This window comes from Gracilinanus agilis, chromosome 4 (genome assembly GCF_016433145.1).
Source record: "Gracilinanus agilis isolate LMUSP501 chromosome 4, AgileGrace, whole genome shotgun sequence".
In the NCBI taxonomy this organism is placed as follows: domain Eukaryota; kingdom Metazoa; phylum Chordata; class Mammalia; order Didelphimorphia; family Didelphidae; genus Gracilinanus; species Gracilinanus agilis.
The window spans coordinates 233,209,535-233,229,699 of NC_058133.1; the positions used below are offsets into that span (position 1 = coordinate 233,209,535).

At 38.1% G+C, this 20,165-nt stretch overlaps 1 protein-coding gene across 1 annotated transcript; it reads left to right on the top strand.

Moving 5' to 3' along the window:
- The first annotated feature begins 296 nt into the window (after nucleotides 1-296).
- On the top strand, nucleotides 297-13,803 carry CANT1 (calcium activated nucleotidase 1). The gene is made up of 3 exons (XM_044672419.1): nucleotides 297-930; nucleotides 9,031-9,234; nucleotides 11,484-13,803. Exons 1-3 carry the CDS (start codon nucleotides 297-299, stop codon nucleotides 11,852-11,854), a joined length of 1,209 nt encoding a protein of 402 aa, XP_044528354.1. The 3' UTR covers nucleotides 11,855-13,803.
- The last annotated feature ends 6,362 nt before the right edge of the window (nucleotides 13,804-20,165 follow it).

Genomic DNA, 20,165 nt, shown 5'->3' on the forward strand with positions numbered 1-20,165 from the left:
TTTAATCTGACTGTACTCTTGGCTGAGACAAAGGAAAGAAAATTGTTTTGCTTTAAAAGAACACCACTTCTTTATAAGACAAAAGTCAATATATTGGGCGCATACTGATGTCTTCACAGGATTTAATTAAGAAGAGTCAATAGTGTTAGCTAAGTATTAAAAACAAGACTTTAGTTGAAAAAGTTGTAATGGAAGGAATCTAATTTGAAATCATTGAAAGTTGACTGTACCTTTCAGAGTTACTAACATCTCCCTTCTCTTTGTGGATATGTAGGTCTCTGCTGATTTTCAGTCTGATGCCCATCCAACCTTATGACCACTTGGAATGGAATGATTCTATGCACTCCCTTCGGATAAGTGTGGGTGGACTTCCTGTCCTTGCGTCCATGACCAAAGCTGCTGACCCCCGTTTTCGACTCCGCTGGAAGGCAATCGTAGTATCTTCCCTGTGTTTTGGCTTTGTGCTATTGCTGCTGTGCTTCCACCGTTCATCCACAGGAAGGCCAGTCCAGACCAACATCCACAACCGAAGACTTAGTCAGTTTGCAGGTGACCGGTACAATGACACTTACCCTCTCTCACCACCCCAGAAAACTCTCAATGGAGTTCAATACCGAATTGCAGTTATCGCTGACTTGGACACTGAATCCAGGGCCAAAAAGGAAAATACCTGGTTCAGTTACCTGAAAAAGGGCTACTTGACCCTATCAGAAAGTGGAGACAAAGTGACTGTGGAATGGGATAAAGAGGACAGTATCCTAGAATCCCACCTGGCTGAAAAAGGGAGGGGCATGGAACTCTCAGAGCTGATTGTTTTCAATGGGAAGCTCTACTCAGTGGATGACCGAACTGGAGTAGTATACCAGATTGAAGGCACTAAGACAGTGCCTTGGGTGATCCTGTCAGATGGAGATGGTACAGTGGGAAAAGGTAAATGGGAACAGATTTTGTTTCCTGAGGGTTACTAGGGGCGGTGGATGAAGAGTTTTGCCCATCTGTAGTAAAAAACCAAGTTGGTACATGATGAAGAGCCTGTTGTTCCTATTTCAGTCTACAGAAACAAAGCAAGAATAAATAGTGGCCTGTTCTCAGGATAAAATAATTCTTCAAGAAAACTATCCAGGGCTAAATTTAATGTCATTTAACTCTTTCTAGTAATAGGTTTTTTTCTTCCCTGAAAGTCATATTGTTGGTATTATTGCCACAAAATCATTTTATTTTAAAAGCAAAGTTTTAATTCCTGTGTTTGTTTTGGTAGATATATTCCTAAGTATTTTATATTGTCTAGGGTGATTTTAAATGGTGTTTCTCTTTCTACCTCTTGCTGCTGTGATGTGTTGGAAATATATAGAAATGCTGATGATTTATGTGCATTTATTTTGTATTCTGCAACTTTACTAAAGTTGTTGATTATTTCTACAAGCTTCTTAGTTGATTCTCTAGGATTTTTTAAGTAGACCATCATATCATCTGCAAAAAGTGATAGCTTAGTCTCCTTGTTGCCTATTTTGATACCTTTAATTTCTTTTTCTTTTCTAATTGCTACTGCTAGTGTTTCTAGTACAATGTTAAATAATAGAGGAAATAATGGGCATCCTTGTTTCACTCCTGATCTTATTGGAAAGGCTTCTAATTTATCCCCATTGCATATGATGCTTGTTGATGGTTTTAGATATATACTGTTTATTATTTTTATGAAAGGTCCTTCTATTCCTATACTTTCCAGGGTTTTCAATAGGAATGGGTGCTGTATTTTGTCAAAGGCTTTTTCAGCATCTATTGAGATAATCATGTGATTTTTGTTTGATTGTTGATATGGTCAATTATGTGGATGGTTTTCCTAATGTTGAACCATCCTTGCATTCCTGGTATAAATCCCACCTGATCATGGTGGATGATCCTCTTGATCACTTGCTGGAGTCTCTTTGCTAGTATTCTATTTAAGATTTTTGCATCTATGTTCATTAGGGAGATTGGTCTATAGTTTTCTTTCTCTGTTTTTGATCTCCCTGGCTTTGGAATCAGTACCATATTTGTGTCATAAAAGGAATTTGGTAGGACTCCTTCTTTGCTTATCATATCAAATAATTTGTATAGTATTGGGATTAGTTGCTCTTTGAATGTCTGATAGAATTCACTTGTGAATCCAACAGGCCCTGGTGATTTTTTCTTAGGGAGTTCTTTGATGGCTTGTTCAATTTCTTTTTCTGATATGGGATTATTTAACTATTCTATTTCTTCTGCTGTTAATCTGGGCAATTTATATTTTTGTAAATATTCATCCATATCTCCTAGATTGCTATATTTATTGCCATATAATTGGGCAAAACAGTTTTTAATGATTACCTTAATTTCCCCTTCATTAGAGGTGAGGTCTCCCTTCTCATCTTTGATACTGTCAATTTGGTTTTCTTCTTTCCTTTTTTTTATTAGATTGACCAGTACTTTGTCTATTTTATCTGTTTTTTCAAAATACCAGCTTCTAGTCTTATTTATTAATTCAATAGTTCTTTTACTTTCAATTTTATTAATTTCTCCCTTGATTTTTAGTATTTCTAATTTAGTTTTCATCTGGGGATTTTTAATTTGCTCGCTTTCTAATTTTTTAAGTTGCATGCCCAATTCATTAATCTCTGCCCTCCCTAATTTGTTTATATATGCACTCAAGGATATAAATTTCCCCCGAGTACTGTCTTGGCTGCATCCCACAGAGTTTGGTAGGATGTCTCTTCATTGTCATTCTCTTCAATGAAATTGTTGATTGTTTCTATGATTTCTTCTTTGAGCTGATTTTGGAGAATCATATTATTTAATTTCCAATTAGTTTTTGATTTGCCTGTCCAGGTGCCATTACTAATTATTATTTTTATTGTATTATGATCTGAGAAGGTTACATTTATTATTTCTGCTTTTTTGCATTTGTTTGCAATGTTTCTATGCCCTATTACATGGTCAATCTTTGTGAATGTACCATGTGCAGCTGAAAAGAAGGTGTATTCCTTTTTGTTCCTATTTATTTTTCTCCACATATCTATTAAATCTAATTTTTCTAGGACTTCATTCATCTCTCTTACCTCTTTCTTATTTATTTTTTGGTTTGATTTATCTAGATCTGAAAGAGGGATATTTAGATCTCCCACTAGTATGGTTTTACTATCTATTTCCTTCTTGAGCTCTGCCAGTTTCTCCTTTACGAATCTGGTTGCTATGCCATTTGGTGCATACATATTGAGCAATGTTATTTCCTCATTGTCTATACTGCCTTTAATCAGGATGTAATGACCTTCCCTGTCTTTTTTAATCATATCTATTTTTACTTTGGCTTTATCTGAAATCATAATTGCCACTCCTGCCTTCTTTTTCTCATTTGAGGCCCAAAGGATTTTGCTCAAGCCCTTTACCTTAAACCTGTGTATGTCCACCACCTCATATGTGTTTCTTGTAGACAACATATGGTAGGATTTTGGTTTCTAATCCACTCTGCTATTTGCTTCCTTTTTATGGGCGAGTTCATCCCATTCACATTCAGAGTTATAATTATCAGTTGTGTATTTGCTGACATTTTGGTATCATCTCCTAGTTCTACCTCTTCTTCTTACACTATTTCCTTTTAAACCAGTGGTTTGCTTTGTGCCAGTAACCCTTGTCCCCTCCCTTGATTTTACTTCCCTTTCTACCCCCTCCCTTATTACTCCCCTATTTTTATTTTTAAGGCCTAATGAATTCCTAATGAATTCCCTCCACCTTCTTCTCCCCTCCCTTTTTTGACCTCCCCACTCCCCTGCTCCCCTTGGTTTATTCCTTCTGACTTTCTCAGTAGGATTAGATAGAGTTTTATATCCCAATGGCTGAAGTTACTCTTCCCTCTCAGGGTTAATTACACTGAGAGTAAGGTTTAAATATTACCTCTTAATGCTCTCTTCCTCTCCTTCTTATAATAGTATTCATCTCTTCCCCTTCCCATGCCCTCTTTGTGTGTAATAGAATATCCTGTTTTTCTTATTCATTCAAGTTTCTCTGTGAAGATCTCTTTATCATCTCTGATAAGGACAGTTTAGTTGATAAGGAAATAAGGACAGGACAAAGGAAATGTCTTTTACTTCATGCTTCCAGCTCTGGCTCCAGGAGCATGGAGTTTATTATATATATTTCAAGACTCATTTCACACAAAAGAACCCCCCTGAAACTTTGCAGATGCGCAGAAGTTACAAATTATGTCACATCAAAACACAAAACATTGGCTTCAGAATAGACCAAGGTCAAGACTGAATTTTGACTAGGTTCTTATCAGAAAGCCAAGTTGGGGAGTATCTTGGCCTTAGCTATAACAGCAGCATTCCTTGCTGTGTTAAGTGTTAACCCTTTAAATTCAGGCTTGATAGGAACTTAAAGCTTTTCAGTAAGGCCATAATACTTTTCAAGAAGAAATCACAAGGATCACAAAAGGGGTCAAAAGAGGAGTCTCAGATTTTTATCTATTCTCTTATTGGCTTCCCACATTTCTCTTGGTGTCCTCTACTATTCACCTCCTTCTTTCCCACCCCCATATCATCTTAGACCATTTAGTATTCCAACCTCTCCCTATGAGTAATTCTTCTAATTACTATAATAGTGAATACCATAATAGTGACTAGAGTTCCTTACAGAGTATTATACATAACATTTCTCCACATAGGAATACCAATAATTAGATCATATTGAAGCCCTTAAAGAGGCAAATTTTTTTTTTAATTTTAAACCCTTAACTTCTGTGTATTGACTTATAGGTAGAAGAGTTGGTAAGGGTAGGCAATGGGGGTCAAGTGACTTGCCCAGGGTCACACAGCTGGGAAGTGTCTGAGGCCGGATTTGAACCTAGGACCTCCTGTCTCTAGGCCTGGCTCTCAATCCACTGAGCTACCCAGCTGCCCCAAAGAGGCAAATTTTAAAAATAAGAGTTTTCTTTCTTTCCCCTCTGATTCTTATTTACCTTTTCATGTTTCTCTTGATTTTTGTGGTTGGATATCAAACTTTCCATTTAGTCCTGGTCTTTTCTGTGCAAATACTTGGAAATCTTCTATCTTGTTGAATGCCCAAACTTTCCCCTGGATGTATGTAGTCAGTTTTGATGGGTAGGTGATCCTTGGTTGTAGACCCAGTTCTCTTGCCTTTCTGAATATCATATTCCAAGCCTTGCAGTCTTCTAGTGTGGAGGCTTCCAGATCCTGTGTGATCCTGATTGGTGCTCCTTGATATCTGAATTGTCTCTTTTTGGCTTCTTGTAAAATTTTTTCTTTTATTTGGAAGCTTCTGAATTTGGCTATTATATTCCTGGGAGTTGTCTTTTCAGGGTCTAGTGTAGAGGATGATCTATGGATCCTTTCAATGTCTATATTGCCCTCTTGTTGCAGAACTTCAGGGCAGTTTTGCTGAATAATTTCTTTTAGTATGGAGTCCAAATTTCTATTAATTTCTGCTTTTTCAGGAAGACCAATGATTCTCAGATTGTCTCTTCTAGACCTGTTTTCTTGGTCTGTCACTTTCTCGTTGAATTATTTCATGTTTCCTTCTATTTTATCAGTCTTTTGACTTTGTTTTATTTGTTCTTTCTGTCTTGAGAGATCATTAGCTTCTAATTGCTCAATTCTAGCCTTTAGGGACTGGTTTTCCTTTTCAGTCTGGTCATTTCTGGTGTTCAATTTGCTTATCAGTTTATTTGATTCCTGAGCCTCACTTTCCAATTGCAAAATTCTGCCTTCCAAACTGTTATTTTCTTGCCAGATCTCTTCCATCTTTCTCATCATCTCAGATTTGAACTCTTCAATATCTTGTGGCCAGTTTTCATTATTTTGGGAAGGTTTGGATATGATCACTTGTTTGTTCTCCTCTGCTGTTTGCTCTGTTGTCTGGATTTTATCTGTGTAAAAGTTGTCAAGTGTTACAGATTTCTTCTTGATGATCTTTCTCTTTTCGGGTTCTTGTCTCTGGCTTGCCATTGTTAACCTTCGCCCTCTCAGGTTCATCCTCACACTCCGGGTCTGTCTGCGCTCTTTAGGCTCCTGAGGTCTCAGGTCTAGTTGTTCTCAAGGTCAAGCCCCTTGGTGATCCCCTTGCTTGTTCCTCTGCCTGAGGCTCCTTTAACAGTCTCAGGGAGCTGCTTCCACAGTCATGCACCCCTCTGCAGTGGGTCCCCACTCAAGGTCCGCGCCTGCGCTCAAGATCCGAGTCCTCACCTGCACTCAGGATTTGTGTCTGGGCTTGTGTCTGAGCCCGCACTCGTGCCTGTTCTCAGGGTCTTTGTTCACAGTCTGTGCGTTCTTTAGCCTCTTGGGGTCTTAAGTCTTGCTGCTCTCAGGAGCAGGCCCAGGTGACCCCAGGTAACTGCCAAGGACTTAATGCATGCCCCAAACTTGCTCTAGCTCTTTTGGGCTGGCTTTGGCACTGTAGGTGGGGTGGGGAAGGGGTTGCTCAGCTCTCGTTTTAGTGAGAGCTCTTTCACCCCTTTATAGCATGGAAATGCCCCGATTCCACGTACCTCCAATGCTGTGCCCTATTGTGGGGTCCCTTCGCTCCTCTGGATTTGTTTTTTTGTCTTCTTGAGAAGTCCTATATGTTTCGGTTAGGAGAGATTAAGCAGCTGCTTTTTACTCTGCCACCATCTAAACCAGGAAGTGCCACATATGCCTAAAAACAAAGTTTTAAATTGGTTCTCAGGTTAGGGCTTCAATTGTTCTTAGATACGTTGCAAGATCTTTCCCCCATCCTGTCCTTGTGTAAGTAAGAGGCTTGTTTCTTTCCTTTCTATGCCCACCAAAAAATATATGTATCTCTCTCTCTCTCACACACACACATATATGTATTATGTTTATAAAATCTTAGATCCTGTTATAGGGAGACATCTGTTACAGTGGAAAGAGCATTCATTGCTTCTGGAATCCAAAGACATGGATTAAATCTTCTCTCAGTGCTTACTATCTGTGTGACCTTGAACAAGTCACACCCTAAGCCTCATTTTCTTCACCCCAAAAATGAGAGGATTGTACTAGATGATCTTTAAAGACTTTGATTAAGGACTAATGATCCTTTTTTTTTTTTTTTTTTTTTAGAATATTTTTCCATGGTTACATGATTCATGTTCTTTCCCTCCCCTCCAAACCCTTTCCCCCACTTCCCATAGCCAATAAGCAGTTCCACTGGGTTTTACATGTATCATTGATCAAGACCTATTTCCATATTATTGATAGTTGCACTGGGGTGGTCATTTAGAGTCTGCATCCCAAATCATATCCCCATCAACCCATGTGTTCAAGCAGTTGTTTTTCTTCTGTGTTTCTACTCCCACAGTTCTTCATCTGAATGCAGAGAGCATTCTTTTTCATAAGGACTAATGATCTTAAAGATCATTCCCTGCTCTTAATTTATGATCCTATGATCCTATAATCCTATCTAGTTAAAATTGAACTTCCATAAAATGAATGATAGCTCTGTGACCATGTTTCCTAAAATATATATATATGCATATGTATGTGTGCGCGCGCGTGTGTGTGTATATATATGTGTGTGTATGTATATTTATCTTCCCTAAAAAAGAGATTAATTTCAGAAGACTAGACAAAGAAACTGGAGGGAAGCAAGCTGGTTCATGAAATGAATAAAAGAATAAGACAACAGGGAAAGGTTCTTTATTCTGTTGTAGGAAAGAAAGACTTAGCAGAAGGGTATTGGGAACATGTTCATTTCATACATGCAGACTCAACTTGACTCTAATTCTGTATCTGTTAAACTCTATGGGAGCAGCTCCAGATTTAAATCAATTGTAATGAAAAGACTTTGTGATAAGCAGTGTAGCAGGTATACTGTTCAGGACATAAAATCCTTTCTATGTTTGCTCAAGGTTCAGGACAGGTATTCAGTTTGAAAAGTGTGGCAATGCCTGCCACCTCTTTCCTGGCTAGGTCAGAAAGTAAAGAAATTGTCAGGAGTGAGGCCTATCTTTAAGCTTAGGCAGCTATATAAAGAGAATGGGAGCTTTGTTTGATATTGAGATGAGTAAAGTGTGCCTACAAGTTGTGAAGATTTTCTTCTAATGACTGTGGTAGACCACAGGCTATTAGTGACCTTTTTGCAAGAGATAGTAACCTCATTGTCATTGTCATTCAGTTGTGTTTTTTTTTTTCAGTTGTGTTCAACTCTTTGTGACCCCATTTGGGGTTTCCTTGGCCATGCTACTAGAGTGGTTTGCCACTGCCTTCTCCAGATTATTTTATAGATGAGGAAGCTGTGACAAACAGGATTGAGTGAAATTGCCCAGGGTCATATAGCTAGTTAGTATCTGAGAACAGACTTGAACTCAGGCAGATTATCTTTCAACTGCACCACCTACCTGCCCCAATATTATCATCATAGCTAGCATTACATAGCAATTTAAGACTTACAAAATACCATTATCTCTTTATTAATCCACAGAACAAGCCTATGATGGGCAGATGTTGTTATTATTCCCATTTTACAGATGAGGAAACTGAAGCTAAGAAAGATAAAATGATTTGCCTAGGATCACACAGCTACTAAGTATCTGGGTTCACTGTTTTCACTGTGCCACCCAGTGGCCAGCCAACAAAACATGGAATTCAGGCAATCAGGATATGTGTGTATGCATATTACATATATGTATTAAATAGATGTATAATGTATATGTATAAATAAACACATTTAGTTGGTGTTCCAAGAACAGATTGCAGTAGACCATTTTGGAAGGTGCTTCTGTCCATCTAATAGTCATATATTGAGAGGCATCAAGAAAGGAAGAAAGGGACTGAGATCAGTATATGCTAGAACCAGAAGGGATTATTCTCCTTTTAGCCACTCGTTCCAAGTTTACTAAGAAGTCCATAGAAATAAACGGAAAACTATTATTTCTGTGGACTTCTTAATACTAATGGCTCCTTAAGATCAAGGGAATTTGCCTTATTAGAACAATAAGTAAATATTTAAAAGGCAACTTACTTAGCTCAATAGAGATACTATAACGCTGAATGTCATTGTCTCTAGGTTTTAAAGCAGAATGGTTGGCTGTGAAAGATGAGCATCTGTATGTTGGAGGCCTGGGCAAGGAGTGGACCACCACTACTGGTGAAGTGATGAATGAAAACCCTGAGTGGGTGAAGGTGATTGGCTACAAAGGCAATGTATATCATGAAAACTGGGTATCTAACTACAATGCTTTGAGAGATGCAGCTGGGATTCGCCCCCCAGGTAAGATATTCTAGGAGTTTCCTTCTGAATTGAATTGGATCGGATAGCCAGAAGGCCAAAAAGAAAACTGTAGCTTCTTTCTGTGATCCCAGCCAAAATAATTATTTGATTTCTTTGCCAAAATGTTTTTAAGTAGGTACCCAGGACCATTGTCTTGTTATATGTCAATGAAGTTGGTAGGGATTGTTTGAAAATCTTTTCCCCATAAAATAAATTTTCTCATTTCCTATTTCATTATCCATTCTATAAAGCTGATTTCCTTTTAAGTCTTTTGTGATCTTGTTTTAACTAATAAATAATAATCTGAACTCAGCAACTTCATGCTTAAACATATCTGGTTTTTCATAGACATTGGAATGCATTTAATATAATTCCCAAGACCTTTTTTCCTCATGGTAGAGACAGTCCAGGACCCTAAGAGCCCTAGGAATAGCAGTATCCCCCATAGCCACCAATGAAGGGAGAAATCATTGTGGAGAAAGGGCTTACTTTCCTTATCTGTCCTTATTTACTTATCAGCATTATTTGCCAACTGCCACTAACACACACCAAGACCATTAGTTCTGCTTCTGACCCAACCCTCACGGCCACTGTCTGGAGAAACTGCTCCTGAGGATGAGGAGCCAGCCACTACCTACAGAGAAACCTACCTGAAGGAAGGCACCCTAAGGGAGAGACAGGAGGCAGAAGAACTGGGCCAAGTTCAACCACCTCCACTACCTTGAGCACCATCTTCCCTCAGACCTTGATGGAAATAGCCCAGGGCCCTGAACCCAAAAGCCTTGGGAATAGTGGTGTTTCCTAGGCCATTGGACGTACATCCAGCACAAACTCCTTACCCATCATTTCTGAAAAGGGGCCATGAAAAACAGCTAATAGCCAGCTACCACCAGTGCTTAGATCTGCAGGAGCCCCAGGAGTGATAGACCTCCTCCCTCAACCTTTGGTCTTGCTTCCAGCTTAGTTTTCCCAGCCATTGTTCAGGAAAGCAACCCCTGTGGATAAGGGGCCAACCCTTCCCATCAAATATCACAAACAGCAAAGGCAAGCCAGCCTAGCTCTAGTTGAATTTTCAGGGGTAGAGATAGGAGGTACTGTGTATGAAGTAGATCAAAGCACCACCACCTTGATCACCATCTTTTCTAAGACCTTGATGGAGACAGCCCAGGAGCTGTCTCTACCCAAACTCTACCCCCTAACCCAAGAGCTTTTTGAATAATGATGCTTCCAACCCAGCATCAAGTGATTTTACATCAGAAACGATGATTTTATCAGTGTAAATGATGGTAAAGAAGAGGCATTACCATCTACTTTGTCTCTGCACCTTAAGGGCCACTGCACTTTTTCATCCAATATTTCAGCTTCCATGCATTTTGTCTCCCCTGTTAGAATGTGAGCTCTTGGAGGCAGTGACTATCTTTTCTGTTTGTATATGCACATGGTAAGCCCTTAGTAAATGCTCCATTCATTCATTATGTTTTGGAGGTCTCTGGGATTGAAGTTAGGATACACTTGAGTTCTGGCCAACTGCTATTGATCCCTTTTATTTCTTTAGGCAAGTTACTTGACTCTTTTTCTGTCTGTAAAAATGAATGTAATGATCCTCTTTTACAAACTTCCTAGACTGGTAATCTATCTCCACAGCCTGATCTAGGGCTGCTTTTCCAGTATCTCACTGCAGCCTGTTCTCCCACATCACAAATTAGGATCTCTCTTATCCCTATTTCCCTCCTCACAACTCTTTCCTTGCTTCTCCACACCTCCAATAACATATGGGAATAGAACAAAAGGAAAATTCTAGATTTATGGGGTTAGCTGCTTTGGGGGGGATCATTCAAACTAATGACTAAAATAATATGATTTTAAAATTTAAATTGTCCTCTTTTCCCTGCTCTTTATTGCCCTGGGTAATTAAGAACAAAGCCAAAGTATAAAATCTTCCTGAAAAAAATGTGACATAAAGCTGGGGCTAATGGAAAAATACTCAAATTAGTACAGTAACAAAATGGTCTTTGAACCTGTGAAAAAAGTCATACTTGTGTCCAAGGAAAGTTTGGATTCCATATTCAGACATTTATTCCTCTGCAATCAGGGAACTGGCAGCTGATATGAGTGTAGGTAGCTTTTAATGGCAAGAAGGAGGAGATGTAGGGAACAGCATTCAGTTGCTAGGTTATATAGACAGAGCCCAGAATCCATTTACCTCTTTCATTGACTTTAACTCCATATGCCTTTATGTGTGTCCCTAGGCTACCTAATTCATGAGTCCGCTTGTTGGAGTGACACATTGCAGCGATGGTTCTTCTTGCCCCGTCGGGCCAGCCATGAACGTTACAATGAAAAGGAAGATGAACACAAGGGTACCAACCTTCTCCTCCACTCTGCTCAAGACTTTGGAGACATCTCTGTGAACCATATTGGGGAAATAACCCCAACACATGGCTTCTCTTCCTTTAAATTCATTCCTAACACAGATGACCAAATCATTGTGGCCCTGAAATCAGAGGAAGATAATGGCAAAATTGCTACCTATATCATGGCCTTCACTCTAGATGGACACTTTCTCCTCCCAGAGACCAGGATTGGGAGTGTAAAATATGAAGGAATAGAATTTATTTGAAACAGGACAAAAAGACTTTTTCATGGAGCATAGCCAAATGGCTAGAATGTGTAAGCTGTGTCATTACTTTGGTTTTATACAAATGAGAGGACTTTAGACTTTTATTTTAATGATTTTTTTTTAAAGATTCTTTTTTGCTGCAATGAGAGATGTGTGTCCTGATTGGGTAGCTGCCAGAGGAAAAAGATCAGATTCAGGGTAGAACAAGTAAAGGATTTCTTTGTAGTTGCTGAAATGGACCTGGCTTCTGTTAGTGGTGTTTGTGCTATAATATGTTTCCACATTGGCACCTGGTGGTGAAAAGCAGTCATTATCTTAAATTCTATTCAGGCTATACAGTTCACTTCCTACTGCAGGTATATGGACAGTTCCAGCATCTAATTCCCCCCAGTTTCATTCTTGAGAAAAATATTCCAGAGCCAGTAGAGGTTGGGGGGAAAGATGACTTTAATTAAGGAACCTGAGTCTATGAAAATCAGTATTAAAGTACTAGGACCTAGCAAGTGCCCTGAGAAAGAAAGCCAACTTTTTCTTTTTTCCAAGTTTTATATAAGATAATCTCTATCTCAGTGGCAGCTGACCTCATTTTACCTATTTGGGACAAACTACATTATAGCAGCATGGCACTTTTAAATCTAACTTATTTTAAGAAAAAATAATGCCCTTTATTATAAAATTGAGTCACCAAATTTAATCACACAACAGGAAGTCCTTTACTTAAATCATTCACCCATCAGACAATAAGTGGCCATTGGGACAATCTGTTCTGGGTAAAGACCAAAAAAAAATGCATACAGTGAAAGAATAATTGTAATTAGATAGTGTTATAGTTAGTAAAGCAACTTTTTAAATGGTCCTGAGCCTTGTTACCAATAGGAAGTTAACAGAAGAAATTTTGAACTTCTTCAGGAACAAATTGGAAACTTTCATGTCTTAAAAGCTTTCACAGAGGCCTTGAATTTTCACTTTCTTGCCTTTTTAAGTGGAATGTTGGTTTCTGAAATAAATAAACTTATGTTCCCTGAACTTTTTATTCCCTGGAACTCACAATTGAGACCCAGACTTTAAATTTCCCTGGAATAATTTTTGTGTGGCATCCATCTATCATCCACCCTTCTATCATCTCACCTTGATCTCAGGCTGCCTCTGTTTTCCAATGTCTTCTCTAAACACTCCTTGGTACAGGCAAGGTAGAGTTTGAGAGAAAGAATGACTGAGAACAAAACTAAGAAGGGAAGTTTCTCTCAGTGTGCAGTGTTCCTCCCTAGAAGAGCTACCTCATTTTCTTATGATTATTTTTTCTTGTAAGAAAAACTGTCCGGTTGATGGGTATTAAGGATGGGTGAGTGAAATGAGAGAATCTTTCTTCCTGGATTAATCAATGACAACTTTTTCTCAACTTGAAACTTTGATACATTTTCTCTGAGGGAATCCAATTATGACCTTTCTTGTTCTGAAGGTCTGTTTCTTTATACTGTAAACAAAGGGGAAAAAGTAAATTTAAATTATTGTTTACCTACAACTTACAGGCACTAATTCATATCCAGCTGGTATACAGATATGCCCCAGTAGAGCCAAGCGAGGCCATCTGTGTCATCTCCTCTCTACTTCTCTATGGTAAATGTCAGTTGTGTAATCACACAAAAAGCAAAGAACTTAGGGAAGGACATGGAAAATTTGAGAGAATTGTTAGTTTTAGTCTGGAATATTTTCTGCCAGGTTTGAAGTCAGTTGTGAGAAGGACCTTCCAGGTGTTTAGAGATCAGTAAGAGTAATCCCCAGCTTTGGCATTACTGGATTCACAATTTCTACATGGTCAGTGATTTTCCAAAATCTTTAAATTATTCTGCCTTCTTTTTTCCCTTCCCTCTCTCTTTATTGCTGTAAACTCAATGATTGTGTTCCTTGCCTGCTGGATTCATTTGTTATAATAAAGTTTCAGAGGGGAATGTAAATTCTATTTCATTTCTTGTTCTGTGTGATAATTGTTTGAGAGTTCGATTTCCATGGGGAACTGACTGTAGGATGATGCACTCCACTGCTTGTTCTTTTGAGTGTCTGGCTTAGGGCTTTTTCTTATTAAAGCATCTTCCAGTTTCTGAAGGAGCAAGCTAGGGATATAATATCTGGATTGTGTTAGCCATAAATGACATCCACTGGAAACAATGGTGAGAGTTGAGCCTACAGTAAGAAGTGTTTTCCAAATTTTGTGTAGAAATTTTTCCCCAAAAAATATTGCCCCCTCACAATACTTCATAAATCAATCTATGCAAATAAGTTTGTTGGCATGTATTTTATTCAAATAAAATTAAGAATTTTACTATAATTTTATACACTTTGAATATTTAAGATAACAATATACATATATATTTATTGATAAATAATTTATCACAAGTGAAAATAATCATGACTAATACTAATGAGATGACTGGGCTTGTTTTTCATCATAGAGTTTCTCAATATTGATTTCATTGATGACATTGCTACTTATTAGTTTCAACTTCAGCAAAGAACCCCTTTTTGTGCAAGAAGTTACAAATAGTACTAAAATTTGTATCACTTTGATTAATCAGAATTCTTTATTCACTTGTGGCCAAATAATAAGATTTTTAGAATCAAAGATGTACATCAGGGTGCTATAACAAGTCTGTTAACTGTTCTTCTTCAGATGAAATAACTACCATAATTGTCCATGGCAAATAGGATCCTTATATACTCATAATAGTAATATTTAGGTCTTTAATAAAACAAGAATTGCTTTTGTAGATCAGACGAGTGACTAATAAAGTCTTTGCTTTCTTCTTTCATGGCAAATATTTTTAGTGATAAAATATATAAGAATACTCTTTTATATACTTATTACCCACAATTCCACTCTTTCATAAATGCAATAATTTTATCTTTCTGGATCAGATTTTAGAACATTGCTGTTTTGTTTCATTTTTCCTGAGTACTCAGTGTTTCAGAAATATCACACACATTTTAGGAGGAAATTATTATCAAATGAATTTGCTTCAGAACATCCTCCAAACACTTTGGGATAAGAAAAAATGATCATGCTTATATCCCCACAATTCAATTAATCATTCAATTAATAAGCATTTACTATCTATCTGCTATGTTCTAGGCTTTGCATTAAGCACTGGTGACACAAAGACATAAATGAAACAGTCCCTGCCCTCCAGGAGCTTATATTAAAGAGGAAACAACTTGTATATACATGTAATTTTTATAATTACATTTACTTACAATTTGTATTTTTTTGTCAAATTGATTAGAAAATTTATCCAACCTCTCACTTTGATTTTTCAGTCCAGAAACTGTGAAGTATTCAATATCCAAACTATACAAGTTGCCATCTTTTTAGCACATTCTTAAAGATCATGTTTCTTCCTAAAATGAGTTGAGCTCAATTAATGCAAAGTACAATTCAGTTCTCCAATATAATCATTTTCATGAAAAGATCTGTCAATGATATTTAAAATTCCTTAATCTATTGCCATTAATAGTTTATAAAAAAAGTTTATAAAATACCAAGTCTTCTTCTTCAGCATACCATATGTAATCAAGCATCTTTCACTTCTTTGATTGCTTCATACACTTATAAAAATAGTAGGATTTTAGTTAATTATCATCAAGGTCTTCAGAAATATAGACAATTCTCCTTCCTATCATAAGTCAAGCTGTTTGACCAACCATCATCCTGACCATACCAATAAGTATGCAAGGAGCACTATTTCTTCTCAGTGAGGCTTTTGACATGTTAATAATTGTTTAAACAACATTATAAGAAAAAAGCAATCCATTTCATGTCACTGACTTAAGGGTTTTTAAAAAATGCTTCTGCTTATTGAAAGCATCAAATTTTTCCCTGGAAAAATTAACTTACCTTGCCTATATCATAAGTACATTTTCAAGATGTCATTTCAATTTATTGGGTTTAATGATGTTTGCAGTTAGAACAGCCACACATAACAAATAGGAATGTTTTCTCTCCGTTATTAGTGTGTCTCAGTGATTAATACAGAGGGTCATCATTTCTAGATTTTGGCTTTCATTTTATGTTCATATTTTTTGCCATTTATATTCTCTCTCTAGTCTTTCATTGCTTTTGTTTTTTTTTTAGTTTTAGCTGCTGCAGTGAATTTTTTTTCAAATTGCCAAATATTTATCTATTACTTAGGGATATTATTTCACTTTTTGAAATTAGAGACAATGAATGTTTGACAGTTAAATGTGAAATTGTTGAAAATTTTCAAATGATGATGACCACTCTTTTAATGTTTTATTGATGCTCTTTTTTAACATTGCTTTACAATGACATCCCACCGTAGAGTCCCCCTGAATCCCCCTTATAGTAAGGAGGTATGAAGTTAAGCAAATGAATCAATACTGTGTGAAAATGGGATTGACTTTCCCCTTGCCTAATTTTAAATTTAATCAACCAAAAGCAAAGACACCCCTACTTAACATTAAGTTGTGGAGGTTCACAAACCACTTACTAAAGTGAGATATACCTCCAGAAGCAACTGACTGCCCTCTGGGCAGTGTTAAGCAAATTTAAAGACTGCAATTGTCCCCGTAAAGTGGAGGAAGGGACATAAAAAAGGGACTATAAAAGATGATGAACTTCCTGCCCAAGAGGTCTTCATCTTCGGTCTTCAGCCTGAATCTTCAGCATGAAGGACCTGGGGCTGGTGACTTGAACTGCTTCTGGTAAGATTGCTCTTGGATCTTCTCCCTTTGGACTTCAGATTGGGTGAGTAAAAAAGCTGACCCTCCTTTCCTGGCTTCTGGAGAGATTTAGCACTGGAGAGACCTCCCTCTCAGAGGAGACCATGTGGGTGAAACTTGCTTAATTCATCACTAGGCCCTCTGGCTGGGGTTAACAAGCCCTGCCGCAGTGAAACTAGGACCCGAAGCAAATATTTAGTGTGTTAGGGCAGATATCTTCCCTACCCTCCTTTTACATTTCTCTATTTTCACTCTTTCCCTCTTTTTTGTAAATAAAGCTGCTAAAAAGTCATTTTGGGCAGCTGGGTAGCTCAGTGGATTGAGAGTCAGGCCTAGAGACGGGAGGTCCTAGGTTGGAATCCAGCCTCAGACGCTTCCCAGCTGTGTGACCCTGGGCAAGTCACTTGTCCCCCAATGCCCACCCTTACCACTCTTCCACCAAGGAGCCAATACACAGAAGTTAAGGGTTTAAAAAAAAAGTCATTTTGACTTGAGCTGTATTAATTTTTAAATCGACGACCACATCCTCTTATATTTAGTCCAACCATAAATTTAATCCCTACAACGGGCCATATCTGAAAATGTTAGCCCATATATCTAGGCTGGTATTTTTCCACCATGAGCTAGAAGACTTGCTTCACCAAAAGAATTCTGAAGCTATGATTGCTCACCATATTCATCTCAGCCATAACCATTCTGGAGTCATTTCAATTTTATTTTTTAGAAGTTACAAGGTTTGGGGGAAGTCTTATATTATTTTTACCAAAATAAATGAGAAATATAATGGATTTTATAGAACTGCTCACTTCCATATAGGTTGTTTAATGCTTCACATTTTATGTTGTTTATATAAATTCACGTTAAAGTGCAGCAAACAGTGTGACAACATAACTCATCTGTGTCTTGAACCTACACTGAAATGGCTGATAGATCATTCTCATGTCAAAATGAAACATTAATGGACTAAAATTTGACCTCTGTAAGTGTGGAATTGGGGGTAAATCAAGGATCACATCTGGGAAGTGGATTGAAGCTGACCCCATGGAAGCCTGAGGAAGTTCCATTTGGGAGGGGCAAATGAAGAAGGGGTTTTTCCCGTGAAGATTCTGAGGAGAAGGCAACTGCCAAAAATTGCTGAGAAGACATTAAATCTCTCTGGTGGGCTTGGGGTTGGTGGTTGTGGGTGGCCAGGAGGATCTGGACAGGAATTTAGCTCTTCTGAACCCAAAATTCAGGAGCATTCTGGAGATTTCAACAACTAAACTTTTCTACTGACTTCATTGCCAATGAAGAAGAAACCGAGAGTTGTGCTCCATAATTGGCCATAGTGCCCAGACTCCGGTGGAAGCAGGCACTTGGGGAATCCTTCCTTGATCCATCTTGTACCCCTTTCAGTTATTCCCCTGTTTGTTAGCTAGTGTTAGGATAGGATATTGTGAGGAGAGGGAGAGTTAGTTTCTGAGTCCAAGCTACAGAAGAAACCAGAACTGCTCTCTTGTGGGGTTCATAGTTGATAGAAAAGTTATTCCAGTTCAAAATCCACAAATAACTCTTACCCTGTTATTCTGAATTCCCTTATCCTTATAATAAATCTTAATTAGTTTATTAGTGGTAGCTTGGGGCTGTTACTTTGAGAGGAAGAAGATTGATCTTGTGGCTGAGGGGAAAACTAATAACAAACACCATCTTGAAGGGTAAAGCTACTTGAACTTAAGGAGTGGGGAGGCTTGGCTCTTGGCTCTTGGCTCTGAGGGTTGGATCCAACCCACTAGGGTCACAACTGAACCCCAACACCTTCCTTTAACATTCCCACAATAGCTTTGCCAGTTTGGGAACCTCTTTGAGTTTATTCCCTCATAGGTCTTCCCTGGGGTGTGGGGGTGGGCTAACTGAGACCCAAGTCAGGATGACTTTTATGGTTGTTTATTTACACTTAGGAAGGTTGAAGGTAGGGAAAATGAGAGAAAAACTCTGGCCCCAAGCAGAGGCCCCAGCAGAGGGGGCACAGAGGTTAATTAAACAAGGCTTCTAGCCACAAGGCCTCCTCTAAGAAGAAAGGCCTCCTTGAGGCTAGAGCCTCCAGAAATGTCAAAGGAAGAGAAAGAGAGTCAGCCTAACTTACCCACATGACAATTCAAGGGGAAGCAGTCTGAAGTCTCACCAGAGATCCTTCAACACCAAGTTCAAAGTGCCAAAAATCTTCCACAGGAAGTTATCATCATATTTAAAAGATAGCATCTTTCGTCACTTTCTGTGTCCACCTCCAGTTTCACATGGACAAAAGCCTCAACACTGTTTTGGGCTGCCCAGGGAGCAGTCACTTGTTTTTGATTTGTCACGATAGTGACATGTGGGTCACAGATCTCCCCCTCCCCACTTAATTCTAAATTGGGTAGGGTGACATTATTTCTGGTGGCTAAAGTCTAAAGAATGAATGAGGATGAGCTAATTCCATTTACACAGGTGGGAGTCCTGATAAACACCTGCCACACCATCAATACTCACCCCCATACACCTTCTTTGTGAATATCATATTAAGTAATCCCTGTGCAGCCTTCACTGTTGGTTGGAGCAAATTCACTGTTAGGGTTGCTTTCTTTACTTTCATTTAAACTTTTTTTAATTAAAAAAAAGATATACTGCTGGGGCAGTTAGTTGTACTTGAAAATGTCCAACAGTATTTAGTCCCTCAGAGGTATGAACCTACAGTTTGGAAAATGAATTTAGTGTTAGAGTCTTTTGCTGTACATCTGGGCCACAAAGTCACTTGCTTCCTCTGTTGTCTACAATATGAAAAATACTGAGTTGCAAGAATGAAAAAAAAAGAGCATAATAATGATAGCTGACATGTAGAACTTTTAAGATTTGCAAAGTACATTTTCACTTGTTCCGCAAAGGCAATACTTTGGGATAGGTACAACAGATGTTATTAGCCCCATTTTATAAATGAGGTAACTGAGGTTAAAATAATTGAGCACAAAAGCTATTCCTCAATTGATAAATAGTCAAAAGATGTGAACAAGCAGTTCTCAAAAGAAGTATAAACTATTAAGAACATTCCAAATCACTAATTATGAGAAAGGTGCAAATCAAAACAACACTAAAGTTTCATCTCACACCCTGCAAAGTATAAAAGATAACAAAAGATAAGAATAATCAATGCTGGAGGGATCATGGCCCACTAGTGCATAGTTGGTGATTTGACTTGGCACAACCACTGGGAAAGCATTTTGGAATTATGCAAATAAAGTAATTAAAATGTCACCCTTTGACTCAGAGATTCCAAAGGAGACTATTGATAAGAAAGTCTCCATACATAAAAATATTTATAGCAGTGCTTTTTGTGATAAAGAATTAGAAAAAAAGTGGATGCCCATCAGATGAAAAAAAAAACCCTAAACAAAAGAGAGCTAGGCCTGGAAACAGGAAGTCCTGGGTTCAAATTTGACCCCAGCTGTGTGACTTTGAGCAAGTCACTTAACCCCCCGTTGCCTAGCTCTAACCACTCTTCTGCCTTGAAACCAATACATAGTAATGATTCTAAGAAGGTAAGGGTTTAAAAAAAGGGGGGGGGGGA